General features: G+C 41.2%; 1 protein-coding gene across 6 annotated transcripts in view; it reads left to right on the forward strand.

Annotated features, from left to right (window-relative positions):
• The window catches only part of KALRN (kalirin RhoGEF kinase), a 746,508-nt gene that overhangs the window by 507,380 nt on the left and 215,377 nt on the right, over positions 1-23,751 (forward strand). For 5 of the 6 annotated variants that reach the window (XM_043525781.1, XM_043525782.1, XM_043525784.1 and 2 more), the window contains exons 16-25: positions 512-631; positions 4,462-4,680; positions 7,765-7,914; positions 9,013-9,127; positions 11,084-11,199; positions 13,448-13,570; positions 16,769-16,951; positions 18,086-18,204; positions 19,580-19,646; positions 21,389-21,498. In XM_043525781.1, the coding sequence (XP_043381716.1) occupies positions 512-631; positions 4,462-4,680; positions 7,765-7,914; positions 9,013-9,127; positions 11,084-11,199; positions 13,448-13,570; positions 16,769-16,951; positions 18,086-18,204; positions 19,580-19,646; positions 21,389-21,498 (1,322 nt within the window). The remainder of the gene's footprint in view (positions 1-511; positions 632-4,461; positions 4,681-7,764; positions 7,915-9,012; positions 9,128-11,083; positions 11,200-13,447; positions 13,571-16,768; positions 16,952-18,085; positions 18,205-19,579; positions 19,647-21,388; positions 21,499-23,751) is intronic. The other variant, XM_043525783.1, reaches the window with a different exon arrangement.

Raw genomic sequence — 23,751 nt, forward strand, 5'->3', positions numbered from 1 at the left:
TGCCCCTGGTCTCCACGACGCTTTGCTAAGAACTGTTTTATTTGCTAATAAGATGTAAGTACAACAAAGCAGCTTTTAAGGTGAAAATGTGACCTTTCAAACATAAATATGGACAGGAATTTGAAAAAGCAGTGGAAGAGCCTGTCTAATTTGAACTCTGCTCTATTACCCTTTGCATTTCTGCCCCGTGGCATTTACACAGAGGAATATTCACTTTTGTAATCAAAACTTCAGATGACACTGGGCACTTCCTTGCTATCTAAATACCCCTGCAATGTCTTATAATTTTTCAAGCAATAACTTCTACAGTGTGACCTTTTGTCTCTTTGACAATTAATATTATTTATGTAATGAAGTCAGTCCTTATCCCAGGATTTATCTACTACCGATTGACTTGCACTCAGACCATGTTAAGCAAAATACATTTCTTCAGGTGGGCTGAATCACTAGGTTATGTGACTGCATGGACAATCAGATCTAGATAACCTTTCAACATATCCTTTCTGTACAGGTGCTCGGCTGGATTCGGAATGGGGAATCAATGCTCAATGCCAGCCTAGTCAACGCAAGCTCCCTTTCAGAAGCTGAGCAGCTCCAGCGAGAACATGAGCAATTCCAACTGGCTATAGAGGTAACACCAATGGGAACATTTTGCTTCTCTTTCCCAGATAAACAGTATAGATGGGGCTGTCTCTCAGGCATACATCAAACCATTGTTTGCTTGAAGAAAAAGAAAAAATAATCTTTGAAAAGGCAATTTATCACTGACCTCATAAGGTAGCAGGAGGTTAACAGTGACATAAATTATTTCTCATCAATAGCTAGTCCTTTTGCTGTCAGATGTAAACAGTGGCATTCATGAAAACTCCAGACACACACATCCTGGTAATTCCTTTGCTAATGTTATGACCCAATCAACATTCTTGGAAGTGAACTTGAAATAAGAAAAGTTCACAAAGTCAGTTTCTTTCTGAGAACAAGATTCGTAGATTATTTCCAGGACCCACCATTATGAATATATTTATCACTGAATATTAAAGCACCCTCTCAGATGAAATCTCTGTCTGATGTAATTCTCCTGTTTTGGAATGAACAGGGGAAGTTCAGGAAAGAAGAGCTCTCCTAAAATATTGTTTTGTCAGAATAGAGAAGTAAAGTTTGTACTAACTGTTGTCTAAATTGTGGTTTTGCCACAAGCCCTTTCCATGGGACAGCACAGAGTTATATTGCCCTGGTTTGGAGATTTATATAATATGTTTTTATAGCTGTAGCTCACGAAAGCTTATGCTCTAATAAATTTGTTAGTCTCTAAGGTGCCACAAGTACTCCTGTTCTTCTTTCAACACTGTAGTAGCTCAGCATCTTCCAGTATTGCATTAAGCAATGTGATTACAATCTGTCACTGCATTTGATATTACACCGGTGACATACTAAGGGATGTATTTCCTTCTCCCATTCACGCTGATTAAGGAGTGTCTAGTCCCTTAGCTTATTACTCTAATGGTTACAATTTTCATGGGTAAAGGAACATGCTGTCTTTCCTCAGGTCTCCTCCTGTAATCAAAATGTGTTAAAAACAAAAAAAACTAGCTAGCGTCAAACTTGCAATTGCCATGAAAATAACATCTCCATAGAGGGAGATTTGGGAGAGTACTTTGCTTAGTAGAAACTGTATTAAATACTCCTGTAAACTTTAAGGAAACTGACATATGTTATCAGTGTTGCTAGTTGGTTTTGGGGTTATAATCTCTGCAAATAATTTTGATTTTTGATCCAATTCTACTAGGATTAAGGAAAGAGTAGCTCTTCACTGATGTTGCTCCCTGCGGGAAAAGCAAAAGTTTAGTATCTGGGGTAGAGGGAGGGTGGAAATTATGTATCAGCTGGTTGGCATTGTATTGTGCTGACTAAATCTTAGCAGCATTAGGCAGACAGCACTGTGGGGAAGGATACACACTGTCTGTGTATCACAGCCTGCTACCACTGGGGAGATACTTGTATTCAGCAGGAAATGCGAGCCACATAGGGAGAAAAGGATTACAACATTGTAGGGGAAGAAAGTTTGCAAAGGAGAAAACACTAAATTAAATATTAATAGTGTTTAAAGCTCAACATGTGAGAGATATCTGCAAAGCACATAGGGCAGAGACAGGCCTCTAAAGGATTTCTAGATGTTGCATTCATTTTCATTTAAAATTCTTTAAAGTTTATTTAAAATAAGCATTACCACCCTACCAGCAGTAAAACAGCTGGATATTAAATTAAACCAGTTGTTCTTGAACATCTTCCTAAATATTTCTGCCAATTATTCATCCTTTTTGCTAATAGTTTTCTCTACATTGCATTATTCAACAGTATATTACCAGAGGTTTTCAAGCTCCTTTCCTGGTTCAGGGATTAGATCATAAATGTATCAAGTGTGAATTTGGCATTAACAGTTAAAAACGAAACAAAGACTAGATGTGTCTTTAGGAGACTTGGGTTTCCTTACAGAAGGTTAAAAATAAAATCAAAATATTGGGCTAAACAGTACCCCCTCCGTGCAGCCACACCAGATGAGGGGGGAAGGACTGAGGAGTGGTCTTCATGTTGGCAGCCTGCATAAGGGCTGCCCTTGCACTCAGGGGTGTGCAGAGTCTGCTACTCTGTTGCTCCCCCTGGGAGTAATAGCTATGAAAAAGGATGAAGAGTGTGTGGATTCATGATTATGTCCCTCCTACACCCTGGCCCTCATACATCCCTAAAAGCCTTAAATTACTGTAGTAAATTACTCCTCCAGTCAGCACAGCCAGAGGACTCCAGGAGGTACCCTGGTCTCCTGGCATTCCCCGAGGGTGATGTGACTGCAACTCCCCTTACAGTAACATATTTGACATGAAATATTATTGTGGCATATTAGATGGTACAAGGCATGGGGAGTCAAGATCACTAAACTTTTTAAAATCCAGGGGGCTCAAATTCTGTCATGAATTATGAATAGGGCTTCTGATTTTAGGTTTTAATTGATAAACAGCAATAAAACACTCCCAACAAAACAAAAATGAAACCAGTATTTATCCAATAAACACTGGAAATGGGTACTTGTATCTATGGGCAAGTGTACATGGAGCAGTGATACAGATTATAGGCAAGTGATTTCTAAAGCGCACTAATACGTTGTGCATGAATTGGTCTGGTGTGCACTAGAGGTTCCCCAGTGCTCTTTAACATAGCGCTCTTTGAAACTGTGTTATGTTAAAGTGCACTAGGAAACATTACAAAGGGATTACTCATTACAGTACATACTACAGCAGTGGTTCTCAAACTGGGTCGGGACCCCAAAGTGGGTCACGACCCCGTTTTAACGAGGTTACCAGGGCTGGCTTAGACTTGCTGGGGTCGAAGCTAAAGCCCAAGCCCGAGGGCTTCAGCCCTGGTTGGTGGAGCTCAGGTTACAGGCCCCCTGCCTGGGGCTGAAGCCATTGGGCTTTGACTTTGCCCCTCGCCCTGGGGTGGCGGGGCTTGGGTGGGCTCAGGCTTTGGTCCCCACGCCTGGGCCCTGTGATAATTTTTATTGTCAGAAGGGGGTTGTAGTGCAATGAAATTTGAGAATCCCTGTGCCACTGTAACGAGTAACATATATAATATAGGTTATATAGCTATATGTTATATAGTATGTACCAAATGAGTAACATATATAATATACATTATACAGTATGTACCAAAACCCTAATTGTTGGACATCTACATAAAACTCAAACATTGCTAAAAATAAACCCTTAAAAATGAAATTAATAACCCCCCCAAAAGAAGCCCTTATTATGAAATAAAACTATTATTATTAATAATAAATTTTGAACGGCCATTTACAGAGATTAAAAGAGATAATGGTCCCTTTAAGGCACCTTCATATTTTCCGGAATTGATGGGTTGGAATATTAGGGCCTGATCCCACAGACAGCTGGGCAAGTGAATATCTTTTCTCACATGAATAATCCCTTTTACGTTAATGGAAATACTCAAGTGAGTAAAGTTATGAGTTTAAATGTTTCAGGATTGGACCCTTAGTCTGCTAACTGTTATAGATTTGCTGGTTGCTTTCATCCTTTGCTCCAGAGTGGGGAGCATTAGGCACCGTGTGGAGGCCAGATATAGCTCCTGATTGCCATTAGCTGAATTTTGGGTTCCAAAAAGTATGTAATTCCATCAGGATTCCTAGGTTACTGCCATAGTGGCAGTAGCTAATCTATGGCGTTTACCCATTTATCCGCCAGTGCTTGCTGCTCTCCAGCTCTAACAACGTGTTGTGTACTTGTGTCAATAAAGTGCACCAAAGTGCTTTATAAAAAATAACTGTTAATTCTAGAAAATTATCTGAAAATGTTTCACTCTCTCGCCTCTCCATGCTCACACCTCGCTTCATCTCTTTACCATACACCTGGCACATCTGTACAAACCTCTTTTTCCTCCCCTCATACACAGTCCCTCTTTCATGCCACTTCCTTACAGAAGACACACCAGAGTGCTCTGCAGGTACAGCAGAAGGCTGAAGTGTTGCTACAGGCTGGGCACTATGATGCTGATGCCATCCGGGAGTGTGCTGAAAAGGTGGCATTACATTGGCAACAGCTGATGTTGAAGATGGAGGACAGGCTCAAGCTGGTCAATGCGTCAGTTGCTTTCTATAAAACCTCTGAGCAGGTGAGCTGAACAATGTTGTCCTAGCATATACTCTAACATAGCTGGTTCCCAACCTAAACAGGAAAGATCTTGATTATACCAACTAGTGGCATCAGCCTCCTAGTCACTTGGTTACTCTCTAATCTGCAGAGGACCTTGACTGGCTCCCAATCCCCTTTCACAATTGCAGGCCATGGTAGCTTTCTGGGGCATAGCACAGAGCTTCAGCTTTAGGGTTCTTCTACCTTAACTTGAGCAGTCCCCAGGTGTGGATGGAGAGTCTGGAGTATCGGGCACAAAACCCAGAAGTAGAGCTGGTCAAAATTGTTGCATCTGAAAGGTTTTTTTGATAAATGTCACTTTGAACTATCTGAAAACTTTTGTGGTCCCCCCCCCCATTCTTCTTTTCATTAAAATGATATGAAAAATATTTAGTTTGAGTTTTTTCTCTCCCTTTCCCCCAGGGGGAAAAAGGGAAAGAGAAAGGGGGTGAAGGAGGGAAAGAGCCTGAAACCACAATATTTTTGTTTAGAATTTAGATTAGTGTTTTTCTTTTATTTCAAACATTTTTTAAAAGGGCTCTGTTAGTTTGTTTCTTTCCTTTGAAATTGCTCCCGCTTAATATTTACAGTTGTTGACGAGCCCTAGCCAGAAGTATCAATACTAGTTAGGCATCCTGATACCAAAAAAAAAAAAAAGGAAATAAATGATGGAGTGGCCACTCCTAACCCAGTAGTACAGGGCAAGGTAATGTAGACCACACTAAGAATCATATATCAGCTCTACCTTGCCTTGTTCTAGGAGTCTATATATTGCAAAGTGCATTCGAACTGGCTTCTGGTATGGTTGGATTAGTCCATCCCTTGCATAAACAAGTGCAACTCTTATTGAGATCAATGGGAATTAGGTCTGCTTACCCCGGGCTTCTCATATGGATGCTCAGATGGCATTTCTTGGTTTAACTTAGCACAATCATGCAGTTTGTGTTAGCGTGCACATTGCATGTCTTTGGGTTGGGTATACAAAAGGAAACAGTGATTTACATTGATGCCTGCAGAATTATTCACATGCAGTTAGTTCATGCAGTTGAGAGTGCCAGACAGGCCCTGTCAGGACCAGCCACATTAGGAGCAGAACAATGCCCTGCAATGGGTGTAGTTGATTTGTCCATTATGGAAAGAGATTTTTCTAACCCCCCTTGTTACAAACTACCCGTTGGCTAGTCTCCAACATGGTTTGTTAAATGCATTTGTAACCATGTTCAATGTAAATGCAAACCTTGTTACATGTGTCTTTGGCTGGCAAGACTTTTGAACATGGTTACTGTCCTTAGTATACATAGGGTTGAAAAGAACTACTGCTGCTAAAGGTATCTGAGGGGAAAAAAACTCACTGAGGGAGAAATGGGTGCCTTATGCAGTGAGAAGTGCTGGTCAAAATATATGTAGTTTATTTGTCACATCTAGACCCTTTTTCCACTGGTGGGTTGTTGATGAGCATATTGCCATGTCCAGCTCATTGGTTGCTTTTATTCAGTGAATGTTTGGTGTAAAGATAGTTCAGCTCACAAACTGTTCTCTGCAAGTAATTGTTCATCAACAATCAGGCTTTTTGATTGGTCATCTAGGTCACATGGTGTTTCTGTTCCCTGATTAGATGACAATAATTTTTATACACAGGAGGATAGCCTGAATAGCTAACTGGGGCTTTGATACTCTCAGAAAGGGAGTGGGGAAAACTGTAGGGAGCAGCTGTGGGAGAGAAGCTGGGGCTCGGGAATTGTAAGAAATGTTTGTACTTTTCCATAACTCTGTTCCACAGCAGCTGTTCTGGCTGCCCCTATACTCCCATGATTTAAAGTTATCCAAGTTCCTTCCTGACTGTGTTTACAACAGACTTTATGCTAATTTTTCCTCATCATGGTAACAGAGTAATGACATTTGCATATATGAGGCAGTCCTGTTTGTAAAAGGCATGCACACAACGCTGTTCATCTCGTTTGGTTAATTGCCTCAGGGCCAGTACTCCAAAACATTTTGATGCCCTCAAAAACCCCAAAATAAAAAGCAGGTAAGCCAAATGCTTATTCCATGTACAGCACCTGGCACGCTTCCTGCGCAAATAAGTGTTCTTGTGTCAACATGCACATTTGCACACAGACATTCTCACAAATGCAAGCTTCCTCTGAACATCAGCCTTGTTCATACGAATATTGGTGGGAAGTGTGAACGTGGTCAAATCCACCTTCACTGAAAATTTGGGAGAATGTTTGAAGGACATATTTTTGATATCAGTGGGACTTAGCACATGGGCGATAGAGCACTTAGAATCCCAGTCAGTCACTATCAGCGTGCAGTCTTTTCACAGCAGCAAAAGCTCTGTAGCTATTAAGGGCTGCTCTGCACACTGTTTCCATACTGGTTAACTATAGGGGTTTAGTTGGCCCATTCTGGTAAATTTACCACAGTAAGCTATACCTAAGCAGCCTTATACCAGTATAACCGCATCAACACTATGGGGTTACACCAATTTAAACTATAACCTTTTCTAAAAAACTGTTATGGAAACTGGCCACAGACAAGACCGAATGTTCAGCTGAAGAAAATTAATTCCAGATTTAGGTTCTCTTTCAGGAAAGTATTTAAGCATGTGTTTAATTTCAAGCATGTGCTAAATCTTGTTGACTTCAGTGGGATTAAGCACATGTCAAAGCACCTTTCCTGAATAGGGATCATTTCCTGAATGATCTTCTGGGGCCGGATGGAACCCTATCCCAGTATAAACCTCAGGGTTTCTCACCTGTTATTCCTTAGAGGGGGAGTGGGATTTCTCCCCTTAACCATGATGAGTTACAGACCACAGCCCCAAACTGCAGGGATCCCTAGTGTGAAGAATGGATGACAGGGCCTTCTGTGAAGAGGCCCTTTGCACCCACATATCCAACACTCCCTGATGGCACTGCTCCCATGGACTGAGATTCCAAATACTTATCTGTGAAACACTTTTGACTGGTCTAACAGCGAGCTAATCAGCTTTTAATGAATCTTTATGTTGCTGATTATCACTCTGGTAACTGCGCTGCTGTGTTTTGGGGCCATTCTTCAGGTGTGCAGTGTGCTGGAGAGTCTGGAACAGGAGTACAGAAGGGATGAAGATTGGTGCGGAGGTCGGGATAAGCTTGGACCAGCAGCTGAGATAGACCATGTCATCCCCCTTATCAGCAAGCATCTGGAACAGAAGGAGGCTTTTCTCAAGGTACTTCTGTAATTGCTCGGAAACTCTTTCAGGCTTGGAAGAACAGCATTATTAAGTATTATTATAGTAATTTATTTTCTAGGAGGCAGAGCAGTTTAGAGCGATGTTTTTGCACTTGCAGGGCAGGAGGTTCTAAATTCTAATCCCAGCTCTCCTACCGACCTGCTGTGTAACCTCTGGGCAAGTTTCCCACCTGTATAATGGGGATAGTAATACTTACCTGGGAGAGGCATTGCAAGCATTAATTAGGGAACATTTGCATTACAGTTGGAGCATGTTAATTGCTACAAAAATAGTATTATTTGTTCGCAAAATTATTTATTCTGAAAATTTAAAATACCAGATACTACAAGGCATTTCATATGTGCTTATTTGAAATTTACAATGTGTAGAATTCCATGTAACTAATGAATTAGAGATGCATGAAGTAGATTTCACCTCCACAGGGCAGCATCAGGGTTGATTCTGGGCTTTCTGCCTGCCATCCAGGTGTTAGACCATATGAGCTGCTGAGCTGGCTGGCTTGAATGTCAACGAGCCAGGAGCCTGCCACCCATTACAAATGATTATACTTATTTGAAACTACTCACATAGGCCAGTCTTAAAAAGTGAAATATATAGATCACTCATTGTGGTATGCAATGAGCAAACTTCATGAGGCATTAATGGTCGCATAGCACTGGAAGGGGCCTCCTGTGTTATCAAGTTCAGTCTTTGCTATTGCAGGCAACCCTATCATATAATCACATTCATAAATTTATCAGTCGATTTCTGCTAGATTAAAAATGTATGCTCTGTACCAGATCTTTGCACAATTACTTTATTAGCATCATTAATTTGCTTCAGGAAATTAAATCAGCCATTGTTTCTAAATAGCCAGGTATTTTAATACTGTGTAATGCACCATCCATGAATGAGATTGTTAGTTTAGTACGTGATGTGTGGTGTATGTGACTGTCAGATGTTGTGCTCCAGAATTCTTTCATGCATGAGGACCTGCTTCTGGAGGTCAAGAGAAAAACTCACTATTTAATAAATTTCCTCTTGTTTTATTTTTACTTTTGCGACGGTAACTCTTCTCTTGCGGGGTTTCCATAGGCCTGCACGTTAGCACGAAGGAACGCTGAAGTATTCCTCAAGTACATTCACAGGAACAACGTCAGTATGCCTGGAGTAGCAAGCCATACCAGGGGGCCTGAGCAGCAAGTGAAAGGTTGGTGCATTGATGCAATGGCAGCATTAAGATTTTTTCTCTCACCAACCTAGATGTCAGATTCTCATCATCCTAAGTCTTCTAGACATGTCATAAAGGAGCCCAGAAGCTTATTACCTTCTATAACTGAAACAACATCCATTATCAATAACTTTAACAACATCTTGGGACCTTTATGAAGGCGTTCCTTTCTCTATTAGACCGAGTTTCTCATACAAAACACTAACTTTGGTGAATGTTAAATGGACATCAGAAAACACTGGCTCTGGGGCTCCTCTCATTTGGATGAAGTCTACGGGAATCACAGGGTGGAGTTCCATGGGTTGTGTGATACAGGAGGTCAGACAGGATGATCATAAATGCCTTCTGGCCTTAAAACCTATGAAAGTAAGAATAGACACAAATCAAGTATAAGATCTCATTACACTCCTTTCCTGCCAAGAAAAGCAGAAAATCAAAATCGCAATATGCTTGTCATCAGAATGCAACTCATCAATTCATTTTTTATATTCCAAATCACGCTGCCACATCAAGCACTAACCAACTGTCCTGTCCTTCACTAGTCTCTTTCACTTGGTCAAAAGAACATTGTTGCAACATAATGATATATTTGAAGTTTTTGGCTATGTTTCCACTGCTACTCCCCCACTCTTAATCGAACAGTTGCTAATCTATCCCCAGCAATCATGTGAGGTGCTGCTAAAGACGAGCCTAAGTGAATCTGCAGAACTAAGCAATTTTTTTTATTATTGAATTACTTGTGAAGTTGTAGAAAGGAGCAGATTAATGGCAATGCAGACATCATATAGATTAATAACAAGAGAGCAGGAACCTGGGTTATTTGTACTCAGTAAGATGATAAAAATGCCTCTGATCATTACAAAAGACACTTTTTCTTTCTATGAATGCTAGTGTTTCTATTGGTGCCAGATTTAATCTCATATTTAGCTAAAGTTGTCCATGAATTTGACAAATTGGTTATATTTTGTCACTCTGTGATTTCTGTTCCCATTAAAAATTATGGACCCTGATTCAGCAAAGTACATAAACACATGCCTAACAGTATGCTAGTGTGTAGTCCTTATGTAAGCATGCAGATAATCAGTTTTTCAGTTCAGTGGCCAAACCAAAAAAGAGGGGGGGAATCATTTTAGGTTAACCTGAAATGAAATGTTTTTGAATTTTTCAGCTAACTGAAAAAAAAATAAAAAATTCATTACAGGTTGAACAAAATGTTTCATTTCATTTTGTTTCTGGGGTGTTTTTACCTTTAAAAAAATTAATAACATGTAAGTAAGATTCAAAGCAAAAAGTGGTTTTGGATCAAAATGTTGAAACATTTCATTTAGAAAATGTCAAAATGAATGTTTCAACTTTTTCTAATGGGGGAGGAGGGGTGTTCAACCAAAACAATTTGGTGAATTCAACACAAATTTACAAAGTGTTTTGGTTGACTCAAATTTGCATTTTTTTGTGTGAAAACAATTGCATCTAAAAATTTCACCCAGCTCTAGTCCTTATTGACTTTGACGAGACTACTCACATACTTAGGTTTCTTGCTGAATTTGGGCCTTGGTCCTCAAGCAGGGCTTGACTGGATGGCTATTGCCAAATAAACTAGTCCACAATAGCTCCCCATGTGGACACTCTACTCTGGAATAAAAGTCACTTTATTCCAGAATAATTAGTGAGCTTCTAAAGCAGAGTAATTATTCTGGAATAAAATCACTTTTATTTTGGAACAGAGAATGTCCACATGGGGAACTATATTAGCTTATACTGCAATATTGTATTGTATTTTTGTCACTAGTCTTTTTTAACCCAATGGTTTGTTTAAGAAGGATGGTCTGAAGGGCTCTACTCCTGCAAGTTCACCCTTGTGACAGTGAAATGAGCTCAGGCTTTGTTGGTTTATGTCTGCGTCCACTTATAGAGCCATTCTGCTTGGCCCCACAGCCATTCTGAGTGAGCTGCTGCAGAGAGAGAACCGGGTTCTTCACTTCTGGACTTTGAAGAAACGGAGATTAGATCAGTGCCAACAGTACGTGGTCTTTGAGCGCAGTGCCAAACAGGTACTGTAATGACCCAGTCCTGTCTGGGGGTTTTATACATCACCATTGTATATATATATCACCCTTTTGTGCTGGGCTACCACTGCATCTCAGAATCCTATCTGCAGTCTGTGATTTGTAACTGGCAAATGGAAATGGAGGGAAAACCCCTACATTTTGGAGGCATTTTTAAAAAACAAGAATAATAGTTTTGTCAATCCAAATTCTTGGCCAGTTTTGCTCAGTGGTTTGAAAGCAAGAAGAATGAAAAATTAAAATCCACACTTAAGACCCTCCGTAATGAAAGGAGCTTCCAAATATAACTCTGCATCTTACAGAGCACACTGACAGAGCAGAGAAGACTTTGGCCTAGACACAAGGTTAACCTGTAAAGTGGTATGAATTTCCCCTTGGTAGGGGTATTTGAGGGAGTCTGACAGAACCCAGAGAAGTCTCATGTGAACGTAACTTGAAGTCAGTGGGAGTTTTGCTGAATTAAGAACCACAGAATTAGACTGCAAGGGTATGGAAGAGTGAGATGTAGCAGAAAAAGTACCTAACAGGGAGACGTTTGTCCCTACTGTAACTTATAACCTTTCGCACCTTCTTCCAGTTCCAGGGCCAAATCTAGCAAAGAGGTGTAAGGTGGTGTTATGTGTTGGCAAGTGGGTCTAAGGTAGTCTAAGTGAGTATAAGGAAATATAAAGGTGAAAGTCTCCACAGCTTTCCCCTTGTGTAGTTATTTATAGTAGTGCAAAGTGCTTACTGTGTGAGTGACAGGAGAATTCTGATAGGGCTATCTGTCTATCTCAGGGGTAGGCAACCTACGGCACGCGTGCCAAAGGCGGCATGCAAGCTGATTTTCAGCGGCACTCACACTGCCCGGGTCCTGGCCACTGGTCCGGGGGGCTCTGCATTTTAATTTAATTTTAAATAAAGCTTCTTAAACATTTTAAAACCCTTATTTACTTTACATACAACAATAGTTTAGTTATATATTGTAGACTTATAGAAAGAGACCTTCTAAAAATGTTAAAATGTATTACTGGCACACGAAGCCTTAAATTAGAGTGAATAAATGAAGACTCGGCACACCACTTCTGAAAGGTTGCTGACCCCTGGTCTATCTTCTGCATTTATAAGACATCCATTTCCTTAATATCTGGGTACCACACACAATATGTTTTTTAAAATTTTGTTATTCTCACAATCCCCGTGAGATAAGGAAGTACTGTCATCTCTTCTTTACAGTTGGGGACCTAAGGCACAGAGAGATTTAGGGTATGTCTACACTGCAGTGAGACACCCGCGGCTGGCCTGTGCCTGCTGACTCGGGTTCGCCAGCCACAGGCTAAGGAGCCATTTAATTGCAGTGTAGATATTCTGGCTCAGGCTACAGCTGGAGCTCTGGGACTCTCTCGCCTAGCAGGGTCCTAGAGCCTGGGCTCCAGTCCGAGCCCAAACATCTATGCCACAACTAAACAGCCCATTAGCCCGAGCCAGCTGGCACAAGCCAGCTGGGAGTGTCTAATTTCAGTGTAGCCATACCCAAGTGACTTGGCCAAGGCCATACAGGAATTCTGTGTCAAAGTAGGGAATTAAACCTGGGTCTCCCAAATCCCAGGTTAAAGCCCTAACCGCTGGACATTCCTTCCTCTCATCCTTCCTCTCCCCCTCCCCCCTTTGCACAGGTATAAATCACTAAACAAGGGGCAAGGCAATGGAGAATCACGCCTTACATTTGTGCAACTTGCATACGAGGAGGCTGAACAAGATAAGAAAATGCAGGTTAATAGGTGTAAGAGTTGGGGTGGGGAGGACTCTCACTCATTTTCCTGTTAGCTGGTTTTCCTAGTACAAGCCTCCTTTCTGGCCCCACTCCAGTTGCACATTGCCATCCTGCCAGTACAAAGCAGCTGGAAACCCAGTTGTTCTGGCCCCCTCTGTGTAAGGGGGATTCCTGGATTGTGTTTCGCCACTGAACATAGTGTGGCTGAACCAGAGAATCTGTTCTTCCACGTGTAAATTACTCTCACTTAAAATCCCTTAACTCACTCACAGGCAATTTATGCCACTTTACATATCCCCTCTGAATCTGGCCAACTGTTGGGTTCTCTTGTTGTGTCCTTAGAGTATGTTTTAATACACGGAGCACAAGGTCCCACTGGAACCAAGATCCTTCATTTGTAAGAGTTTTCATAAGAGGAGTAATTCTTGAAATACAGACATATTTTTTTTAATTTTCTTTGGTTGCTTTTGCCATTCCCAGGCCTTAGACTGGATCCAAGAAACAGGCGAATATTACCTCTCTACTCACAACTCCACAGGGGAATCAGCAGAAGAAACTCAGGAACTCCTGAAAGAATATGGGGAATTCAGAGTACCCGCCAAGGTAAACAGTAACAACATTCTAATTATGGCATCTGCCTTTCGTGAGCCTGTGTTTATGGTTCTTATTTCACACTCCCTTTTTCAGGGGCTTAGAACTGTGCAATAAATATTCTCTGGATTCTGGAATCTGCTGTTGACATTCTTGGCCCAGGAGGGAACTTTTTCTTTTGAGAACTGTGACACACCATTTTTTAACCAGCCTTGAGCACAAAAAGGGGATTTTTATGCTGTCTTTTTTGGTGATGGGGTAGTTTTGCTCCGCTCTAAAGCAGGGCGAGCTGTTTTGTACAAGGAATAATTCACAGGTATCAAGTTTCTAACTTAGACATAGTGAAACTCCCGCCACAAACAATTTTGTAAAAAATAATTGAATAGTTAATTTAGCCTAACATGTCTGAGGTCACCTTGGCCTGGATGGATGTTCCTTCTGTAATTACTATTGCAATTTGTTTAATTGATTCTCTTTGGACTGGCTACTTACGACCATCCTATTCATTAGAAGTGCTCCATTGATCCCACTGAAGTACTTCTAATGAATGGGTTTGTAAATTCCCAGGATTAGTTCTGTTGTGTCCTGAGCTTCATTAGCAAGAAACTATTAATTGCTATGGAGCATTTCTGTGGAATCTGGGGTTGTCATAGATTGATGATGGGATTGGAACTGCTTCAGGCAAACTAATCCAAACCAAAGTTAATTTATAGATAGAAAATATACTGAATCCACAAGGATATTAACAGTCACAGATATGGATCTAAATTGCTAAGCCTGACTACAGCAGGGCACCAGCCTCAGTGTTGTGCAGCCTCAATCCACTGTGTATAGAAATGGATATTCCTTAATTCTTCATGTGAATGTCCATGTTTGTGTGGGCTTCTATCACAGACTTCATGTTCATCCTCCTTCCCTTCTTTTTCTTATAAAAGTTTGTGAGTGAATATGTTGTTTGTGAAATGGGGATTAATGACAAAAGAGTGAAGTGGGTATAAGTCAGGGTTCTTTTAAAGCAACAGCTCTCGGAGGTTTTCAGTGCCTTAAGCAACTGGAAAATGTATGGCTCTCCCAGACCATTGCCACCTTCATAATAAGATGTCAATGAGCCGTTTTCCAACCACAATATTTTCTTGTCCAAGGTGAAGATGCAAGAGCAAAGGCACTGATAGTTTTGTGAATTACATGCCCTTCTCACAAGGTGAAATTGAATTTAATGAAACAATTTGTAATCTTCACACCTACTCCTTCCTCAGTTAATTTTCTAGTGCTACTGAGGTGGCCACAGACTCTCCGATTCATGTGTTTTGCTAGTGGAACTTCTAGAACTGCCTTAAAGTTTGAAATCTCCTGGAAGTTTTGTGGAGTGAAACATACATTTGTACATTCATGGCTAGATTTTCTGAGGTGCCAAGCATCTGAAGCTCTTTTGATTTCAGAGAGAGCTGCAGGTGCTCTTCACCTTTGAAAAGCAGGCCATGCAGCATTCTTCAGGACAGAAGGCAGATGTACTTTGGGGATGTGATTGACTCTCATTCTGTTTTTGAAGATTAATGTTTGAGTCACAGATGGAACTGGGTTTGATTTGTATACTTTAGACATTTGCTTTTATAAGCAGTTTTCACCACAGACAGACCGGGCTCAAATCCTACATCCAGACACCTTCAATTTCTGGAGGCAGTTTGGAATTCAGACTTAAAATCCAGCTCTAAATGTAATGATTGTTCCGTTTGTCTACAATGGACTGAGCCAAAACCCCAGATCTGAAACATCCCTAAACATCAGATCCCATGGTGATTGTGACAGTACACGAACCTGACTAGAATAGAACTTGAAGAGGGTGGAAGTCTGGGTATGAATGTTATGTCTTGGGCCCTTTTTAGTTTTTAATGCTCTGATTAGAACTAGAGCATTGTTTTATATCTGGATCCAGTACTTGGGTAGGACTCTGCGACCTCTATGATCGATCAAACCATATTCAAACTAGTAGAAAAAGAGCCTGAGACATAAGCCCAGACATAAGCCTGCATGAGGCAGGTCCTGCTCACAGAATTTGGCAAGAACAGGGCTAATATTGCAGAAATACACATTCCTAAGAAGTACTAGTCACATAGTGCTTATGCAAACACATCCCGATATCAAGGATGGTACAAAAACATTCCCCAAGGATAACAGGAACACACTGAACCCTCCTAAAAGATAAGGTCAGGATGACAGTACATAATAGAAATGTTTTAATTGAACCAGCATATACAAAATGATGGGTGATAACTAACGACATCAGGGGGTGGTAACTAACTATGTCAAAGGGGCAGTACTAACTTGTTTGTACTGGGGTATAAAGATGTATCTCAGAGCAAGTATCTTTGGCCAGCCTAGGGAGCAGTGGAAAGTCCCACCACTGACTGAGCTGTGTCCATTGTTATGGGCATACATGTATTAGTGGTCCGGTAGAGTCTGCGGGATACTAGTACTGTGCTTTGTCGACAATAAACCTGGCCAGGTGCCTTCTTCCCTTAACGGATCTTGTCATCTTTGGGTGGTTTGTTTGAGGTCTGCCGTGCCACCTGTCTGCACAGGGCTGGGGCAGCACACAGAGGGAACACACACACACACAGCCAAACATCTATCAACATCTAACCACACAAACATCCCAGAAATTTCATTCAGAAAGCAAAAGTCAATGACTCAAGCCCACCTCCCCAGCTGATGTTTTGAAGTACTGATGACAAAATGTTTAAAATGGATTCAGAATGATTGTGTATATATTATGGTGGGAAACTTGAAATGTTATCCACTGTCCAAAATCAGAGCCATTACAAACAATGATTTGATATTTCTGTAGGGTTTATGACATCAAAACAAGAAATAATAGGTTAAGAAAGAAAAGGTCTGTCAACCTTTCATCATATTTTTCCTTTATGCATTTGTGAGTACAGTTGTGGAGCCTTAACCTTCCGTATTTCATGCAGGGGATTTCTCACCCTGCAAGGTGAATTCCATTGATTAACACTGAGTCCTCCTTGCAAAAATGGCATTGCCTTGCTGCAGGACAGGCGAGAGTTTAAAGCTTCTGGACTGTACGTATTATGAAATAAAGTCTTTATTTTAGTATGTGTAAGATTGTGAACTGCATCTGGCTGCTGTGTGAATTAAAATCAAAGGAAATAATCGTAAACCTGTCATAACCACGGACCATGTTTTGGGCAGCAAACCAAGGAGAAAGTGAAGCTTCTCATACAGCTGGCTGACAGCTTTATAGAAAAAGGACATATACATGCCGCTGAAATTAGGAAATGGGTCACCACTGTTGACAAACGCTATCGGGACTTCTCTCTGAGGATGGGGAAATACCGCTACTCACTGGAAAAAGCCCTTGGAATCAATACAGAGGTACTGTAAGTCAATGTCCTGCTGTGATATTACACCAAGCAATCCAGAAACAGCTCTACCTACAGAGAAAAAGCTACTCATCTGAGGTCAATAGGCTAACAGAGTCATAGATGAGAAGGAGGAAGGAAGAGCCTTCTACACAAATGCTTGCGCCCATAAGACAGGGAGATTGTATGGATAGTGGGGAGGAGTGGGTAATAGATCAATCGGGTAAAACAATCCAAGTTAATTTTATCATAAATCACAACTCCTGTTCCCAGCCCCTGGTCTTTGATTTCCACATTCCAGCCGTTACAGCTAAGGTCTGAGAGCTCCCCATCACGTCTCTGGGTTCTCCTAGGGAGATGTCCAGTAAAACACAGGAAACAAAAATGTCACACTTTCGGTATTTTGTAGTGGGGATAAAAATCTTTCAGGCATTCATTTTACATCATAAAGAAGCAAAGGACACACACAGTCATCACCAGCAAACCCATAATTTAAAGGCACGTTTAAGGCCTCTGGTTTACGCACCCCTGCTAATCACTGTCTAGATTGGAATGCCAGGGGCAGAAGATAATTGGAAGCAGGTATTGAACCTGGTATTGTGAGGAACTAGAAAGAGGCCTTTCTTTCTGAACACATTGTAGGATAAATACCCATAGATTTAGATTGGGGATCAGATTCTGTTCTCCTAACTCAGGTGAATAGTCCCTTTGAAACAAATTGATTTAATCTTAGGCTCGATTGAAATACTTTTACACTGAATAATACCTCACTTCCAATTATTGCACTATTTTTGGAGTAAAGTACTACTGAACTAATTTAGCCTGTTAGGTGTAAGGTAAGCACATTTAGTTCTTTGTCTCCACTTTTATTCCTAGATAGACATAATGGTAGAGACCTTATTAATACATAGTCATTCAATTTAAAAAAAATTCTCTCTAGGTGAAGCATAAATAAAGGGTGCTGTTGATGTCTCTCTCTCTCTGTCTCCTTAATTCTTCTGTTTATCTCTGAATTTGCTTCATTTTATTTTTGGCAGTTTTGTCCTATTTTTATTCCTTTTTATCTACTCAGTCTTGCTAATGTGCTGCCTATTACATAGCACTGGGATTAGACCCAATTTAAAATCTGTGTTGTTACTGTTTATAGGATAACAAAGACCTGGAACTGGACATCATTCCAGCGAGTCTTTCAGACCGGGAGGTGAAGCTGCGAGATGCAAATCACGAGGTTAATGAAGAAAAAAGGAAGTCAGCCAGAAAGAAAGAGTATGTGCCAAAACACACACTGCAACAACACAGCACATGAAGTGACCCTTTCCCATGGTCACAACCAGTATTAACGACTCCATAATTCCAGCCAGTTGTGGGGCAATGGAGATATGTCTATATGGGCTTGAATAGAAATTGTGACTGTAGGCTGGAGTGATTTCAAAAGATTTAGTTTGAATTTCTTTATGATTAATTATTTTCAGAAAGGTTAAGGAGTAAGTCAGAGAAGTGGATTAGTACATGCTGGTTATAATAATTGAGAGACTCGTTATCACTAGGGTCTTTCTGTCTGGATAAAAGGGAGAAGAGAAAGTTAAAATAATATGTATATGTGCAATCAAACATTGTTTCCCAATTAACCTTTTATGATCAGGTGGTGTGAAATCCTGATCCCACTGAAATCAAGGCGGGTTGTGACATTGACTTCAGTGGGGCCAGGATTTCACTCAAAGTGTTTAAAATTCTCAGGTTGAGATAGGCTTAAAAATCTCAGAACTAAAAGTCATATAGGCCAGGCTAAAATAGGGAAAAACTGTAATTTCAGAGCACACATTTTGGCTTACTTCATGTGTGTTATGGTTCTGAGTTTAGTCATTTATACAGATGGTCTTTCTCATGCCTGTGAAATATTGAGTGTGATGGAGGGACTGTACAAGAAGTTGTTTGGTTTTGAGGGCATGTTATATTTGTGGTTTTACAAAGTTTGGGCCCAGATTTTCAAAATTTTGGGTGCACAACTTGAGAAACTTAGGGCCTACTTTTTTCAGAACCTCTGAAAATCAACATCTACATGCTTCAAGTTGGGCACCTAATGACTGAGCCAACTAAAGGGCTAGACTGTGCCAATCCTGACACTGATTAGTTTACTCTACAAATAGTTCTACTGAAATCAAGGTACTACTCAACATGAGTAAGGGTGACACAAGGTTGCCCATAAATAGTGGATACTTCTAAAAATGTAGGTGGTGTGGGCCAATTTCAAAGTCCTTACTTATACAAAAGTCCAGTACAATTGGTGGGAGTCACATGACTAAGGACTTCAGGACTGCCCCATAGATAAGACATGCCAAAAGGATTGGAGAAACACATTGTAATTGGATTTTATTCCGGAAGGCTGTTTTTTAAAATGTGGAACTATACTATATGTAAGATTGGTCCCAGGTGACTAGAAAATATGTGGTATTTTGTTCATAAATTTGTAAGGTATGATTATTATTATTTGAATTCCCATAGAGCCTAGGTAATATCAGTTAGGTGAAAATTAGAGTGGAACTGCACTGATTTATGACAAATATAGAAGAGATTTTTCTCTTTAGTAATGCCATAAATGTGTATTATGTACAAGCTGACTGAAAGACCTTCCTCCTTCCAGATTCATTATGGCTGAACTGCTTCAGACTGAAAAAGCATATGTCAGAGACCTGCATGAATGTTTAGAGGTAAGTTCTTTGCCCTGTAAGATCATAGTATTCTCAGTAATGATACAGCATCCTCGCATATATTTGTGCTGTTCTAGACTGTACAGTAAAGCCTGTGTGTCAGACACTGACTGGCACCTGCAAGGAGTGAGAGGGTGTGTGAGAGGATGCTAAGGCAGGTAGGAGGTTTCCTTCAATTCAGCTTCTCTGGCCCCCGGCAGTGGTGCTTAGGGGAAGATAAAGAAGCAGGGCTGGAAAGTGCAGACAATCAGGTTCCACTGGTGGGAGCATAGGCACCAACTTCCTCAGTTCCTGGGGGAAGCTCGACCCTCGCTCCGCCACAGGCCTCACTCCCACTCCACCCCTTCCCCCAAGCCTCCACCCCACCTTTTTCCACCCCAGGCCCCGCCCGTACAACACCCCTTCCCCCTACCCCGCCTCATTCTGCCCCCTCCCCTGCTCTTCCTGCCCACAGTCCTCCCCCTCTCCCCGAGCACCTCCTGCACATCACTGAACAGCTGATCACCGGTGCGTGGGAGGGCGGGGGAGGAGCTGATCAGCAGGGCCCGCCAGCAGGCTGGAGGCGCTGAGGGGGAGGGAGAGAAGCTGATCCGGGGAGCTGCCAGTGGGTGCTGAGCACCCACTATTTTTTTTATGGGTGCTCCAGCCCCGGAGCACCCATGGAGACAGCACCTATTGGTGGGAGTTGGGGAAGAAGTAGAATGAGCTATTTTTTTACATTGCCAAAAAGAGAAAGTGTTGCAGATACTCTTATGAATATGTCTGTGTGTAAATATTTGCACCCCAAGTGACAGTCTGAGCTCTCCTCTATTTCTAAAAGCTTCATTCATCCATTCAGAGTAGAAACACTTCCACATGACTTTGGGGCTCAGGTCACTTGCAGGTTTAAAATAGTGTAAATGGCGGATTCTCTGTAACTTGAAGTCTTTAAATCATGATTTGAGGACTTCAGTAGCTCAGCCAGAGGTTATGGGTCTATTACAGAAGTGGGCAGGTTAGGTTCTGTGGCCTACAATGTGCAGGAGGTTAGACTCACTAGATGATCATGATGGTCCCTTCTGACCTTAAAGTCTATGAGTCTGTGGAAAACTAGGTAATTATGAATAGCAAATACTTCATGAATTAATCCAGAGACCGAAATTTGTTCGTTTAAAACATTCCTTAAATAATTTGTGTGTAACATCTCATTAAAAATTGAACTCTGTGCCTGGATAATTTGTGAACAGAAAAAGGATCTGCATCGCACTGGTAAATACTGTGTTGTAAATAGTTTGCTAAATTCTATTTAAGGGTTTCCTCTGAGTAGATCTATGATACTGAGGACAGTAAACAAGGTAAACCTTACAAAGGAGGTTAGCATTCAAGTTCTTACATCTAGAACGTGGCTTTATACATAGAATGATAAACGCTTCGCTCTTAAAGTTGTGAACTCATCTTACCTTTGAACTGTTTTCGATCTGTAGTTCTATTTGGCCATCAGCAGTGAGCATTCAGAGAGACAGTGAGCTCTGGTTTTGTCGCCATGATTTCACTTCCCCCTCAGACATCCTTTTCTGTGTCAGCACTTCGAATTTCTTGAGACTTTTTCACGTCATTGGAGCATTTCCATTTTATTTCTTTTCAGATTGTTTAATCTCCAAGTGCACATTTCCCTTGTCAATCTGTGCCTTTGGCAAGAAAATAGGAAGCTCTGTTCTTTTGCTTTGCACTTCTTGGTGCTAAGAATTTCTTGTGTCTTCCAGACCTACCTTTGGGAAATGACAAGTGGAGTGGAGGAGATACCTGCTGGGATTCTTAATAAAGAACATATAATCTTTGGCAACATTCAGGAGATTTATGATTTCCATAACAAGTAGGTTTTCCTAATGTGTCCAAGAAGGTTCATTAATTAAAAAACAAAACAAAACAAAAATCCCCAAATCATTCTGTACATATATATAATGTGTGCTGAGAACTGGTACAGTAGTATTTGTAGAAAGGCATGGAGTTATTGATCCAAACTTGGGGAGTACTGACTGTTTCCTTGTTTACTTCTTTGTAAAAATAATTAAAATTTTATTCAAACTTTGCTTATACCTGATTAAAGACATGCAAGCCAGACTAGTAATACAATAAAAGCTGTTTTATCCAGCATGTTGAGGCAATGGGGGGTGCCGGTAAGTGAAAAATGCTGGTTAACTAAGAGGGAGGGGATTGGAGTGTAGGAGTGGGTGTGGGGCGCGGGCTCTGGGAAGGAGTTTGGGTCTGGGAGGGGGCTCAGGCAGCTGGTTGGGGCACGGGAAGGGATGCGGGGTGCCGGATCCAGGGAGGTGCCCACCTCTGGCGGCTCCCCGCAAGCAGTGACCTGTCCCGGCTGCTCCTAGGCGGAGGCGTGGTAGTTGGCTCTGCGTGCTGCCTCCACCTGCAGGCACCGCCCTGACAGCTCCCATTGGCCACAGTTCCCAGCGCTTGCGGTGGGGGCAGGTCAGTGACAGTGCGCAGAGCTGCCTGATGTGCCTCCACCTAGGAGCAGCCGGGACAGGTCACCGCTTGTGGGGAGCTGCCCGTTGTGAGGATCCCCAGGATCCAGCAACCCGTGCCCCCTCCCACACTCTGCGCCCCCTCCCGAAACCAAACGCCCTCTCAGAGCCCACGCTCCACACCCCCTCCTGTGCCCCAACCCCCTGCCGGCCCCACGCCAACCAGACTATAAACCGGCATTTCAAAGAAGATCAGAAACGCAGGTTTATAGAGCTTTTTGGCTGGTGAAGTTCCGGATAAAACAGCTCTTACTGTAATAATATAATAATAATGCTTTGCAGTCTTATAAGCTCTTTCCATCTAAGTATCTCAGAGCACTCTACAAACATTAATGAATTAAGCTTCACACCGCTGTGAAGCAGGTATCATTATCCCCATTTTGGGAAAAAACAGGCACTAAGAAGTTATGTAGTATTCCCTCAATTTTAGAGATGGGAAAAATGGGGCCTAGTTTCAGAGTGTATATACCATATATGTATCATAATAAATTTTTTCCTATTTAGAAGTTAAAAGCCCAGATCCCTAGCCATACAAAACATATCTCAGGTTATAAACTGATTGATGTAAATCAATAGGACCCTTGTTACCAAATGAAGTTAATCAAAATTAGAGAAATAGAATCTCTATCCAGCTGGTCTCAGGAAGCAAAACAATCATTGTTATCACCTCTGAATAATTAGATTAAATTATTGTTAAAAGTCTGAGACTCTCTTGTATGCTTAGCCCACTGAAGGTCTGCCAGATTTAATCACCCATGCCGAATGTATCCAGCCTAATAAAGATCTTCTCATATTACATGGGTCAAACAGAGCATCAGCAGTCTGGTCCTAAATCAGTGAAGTCAGTGGGAGCTTTGCCATTGATGTCCTGGGCACGGAATCAAACCCTGTCTGATTCAAGGATTTGATCTAGCCAAGCTGGATGGGAACAACAGACTGCTTGATTTGTAAATTCTATCAGTTTACTGTATTGAGATGAAATCAGTAAAGTCAACCATTTAAGTAGAAGTCTGGAATCTTGCCTGTCAAACATATCATCTCTTGAAAAAGGCTGGAAACAGAAGAAATGATTAATGGGAGATTAAGAAATAGCCAGTCATACAGCCACCTATACTTACAGCTAACCTGTAGCTCCCCCTACATCAGGTTGGGACTATACCCTTTACATTAATCAGATTTGCATTCACTTATTCTTCCCTTAATGTATATGTGCATGCAATAGGAGTTATATACACAACACCCAACGGACACTGGATCCCATAATTCCAATTCAAATAAAGAGTCTTCAAATTATACATCAAAAAGTGAGGCAATCTTAGAAGCAAACACATCAAAACAACACTTTGCAGTCCTAAGGATTTGTCTGCGCTTCATCAGATAAAGTGAAACTCGTGATATCTTAAACCAGTACATAAATAGATATGGTCCAACAGAGACCATATCACTCACAGATTGTGCAGTCAGCATTAAAATGAACCAGAATGGTAGGTTCAAACTATTTGTATTACATGAAAAATGTCCTATACCTTGTGGATATATAAATTATTAGACCACTTAAAATGCCCAAACTTCTTATTGGTAGATTT

The sequence above is a fragment of the Chelonia mydas genome, chromosome 11 (genome assembly GCF_015237465.2).
Source record: "Chelonia mydas isolate rCheMyd1 chromosome 11, rCheMyd1.pri.v2, whole genome shotgun sequence".
Taxonomy (NCBI): Eukaryota; Metazoa; Chordata; order Testudines; family Cheloniidae; genus Chelonia; species Chelonia mydas.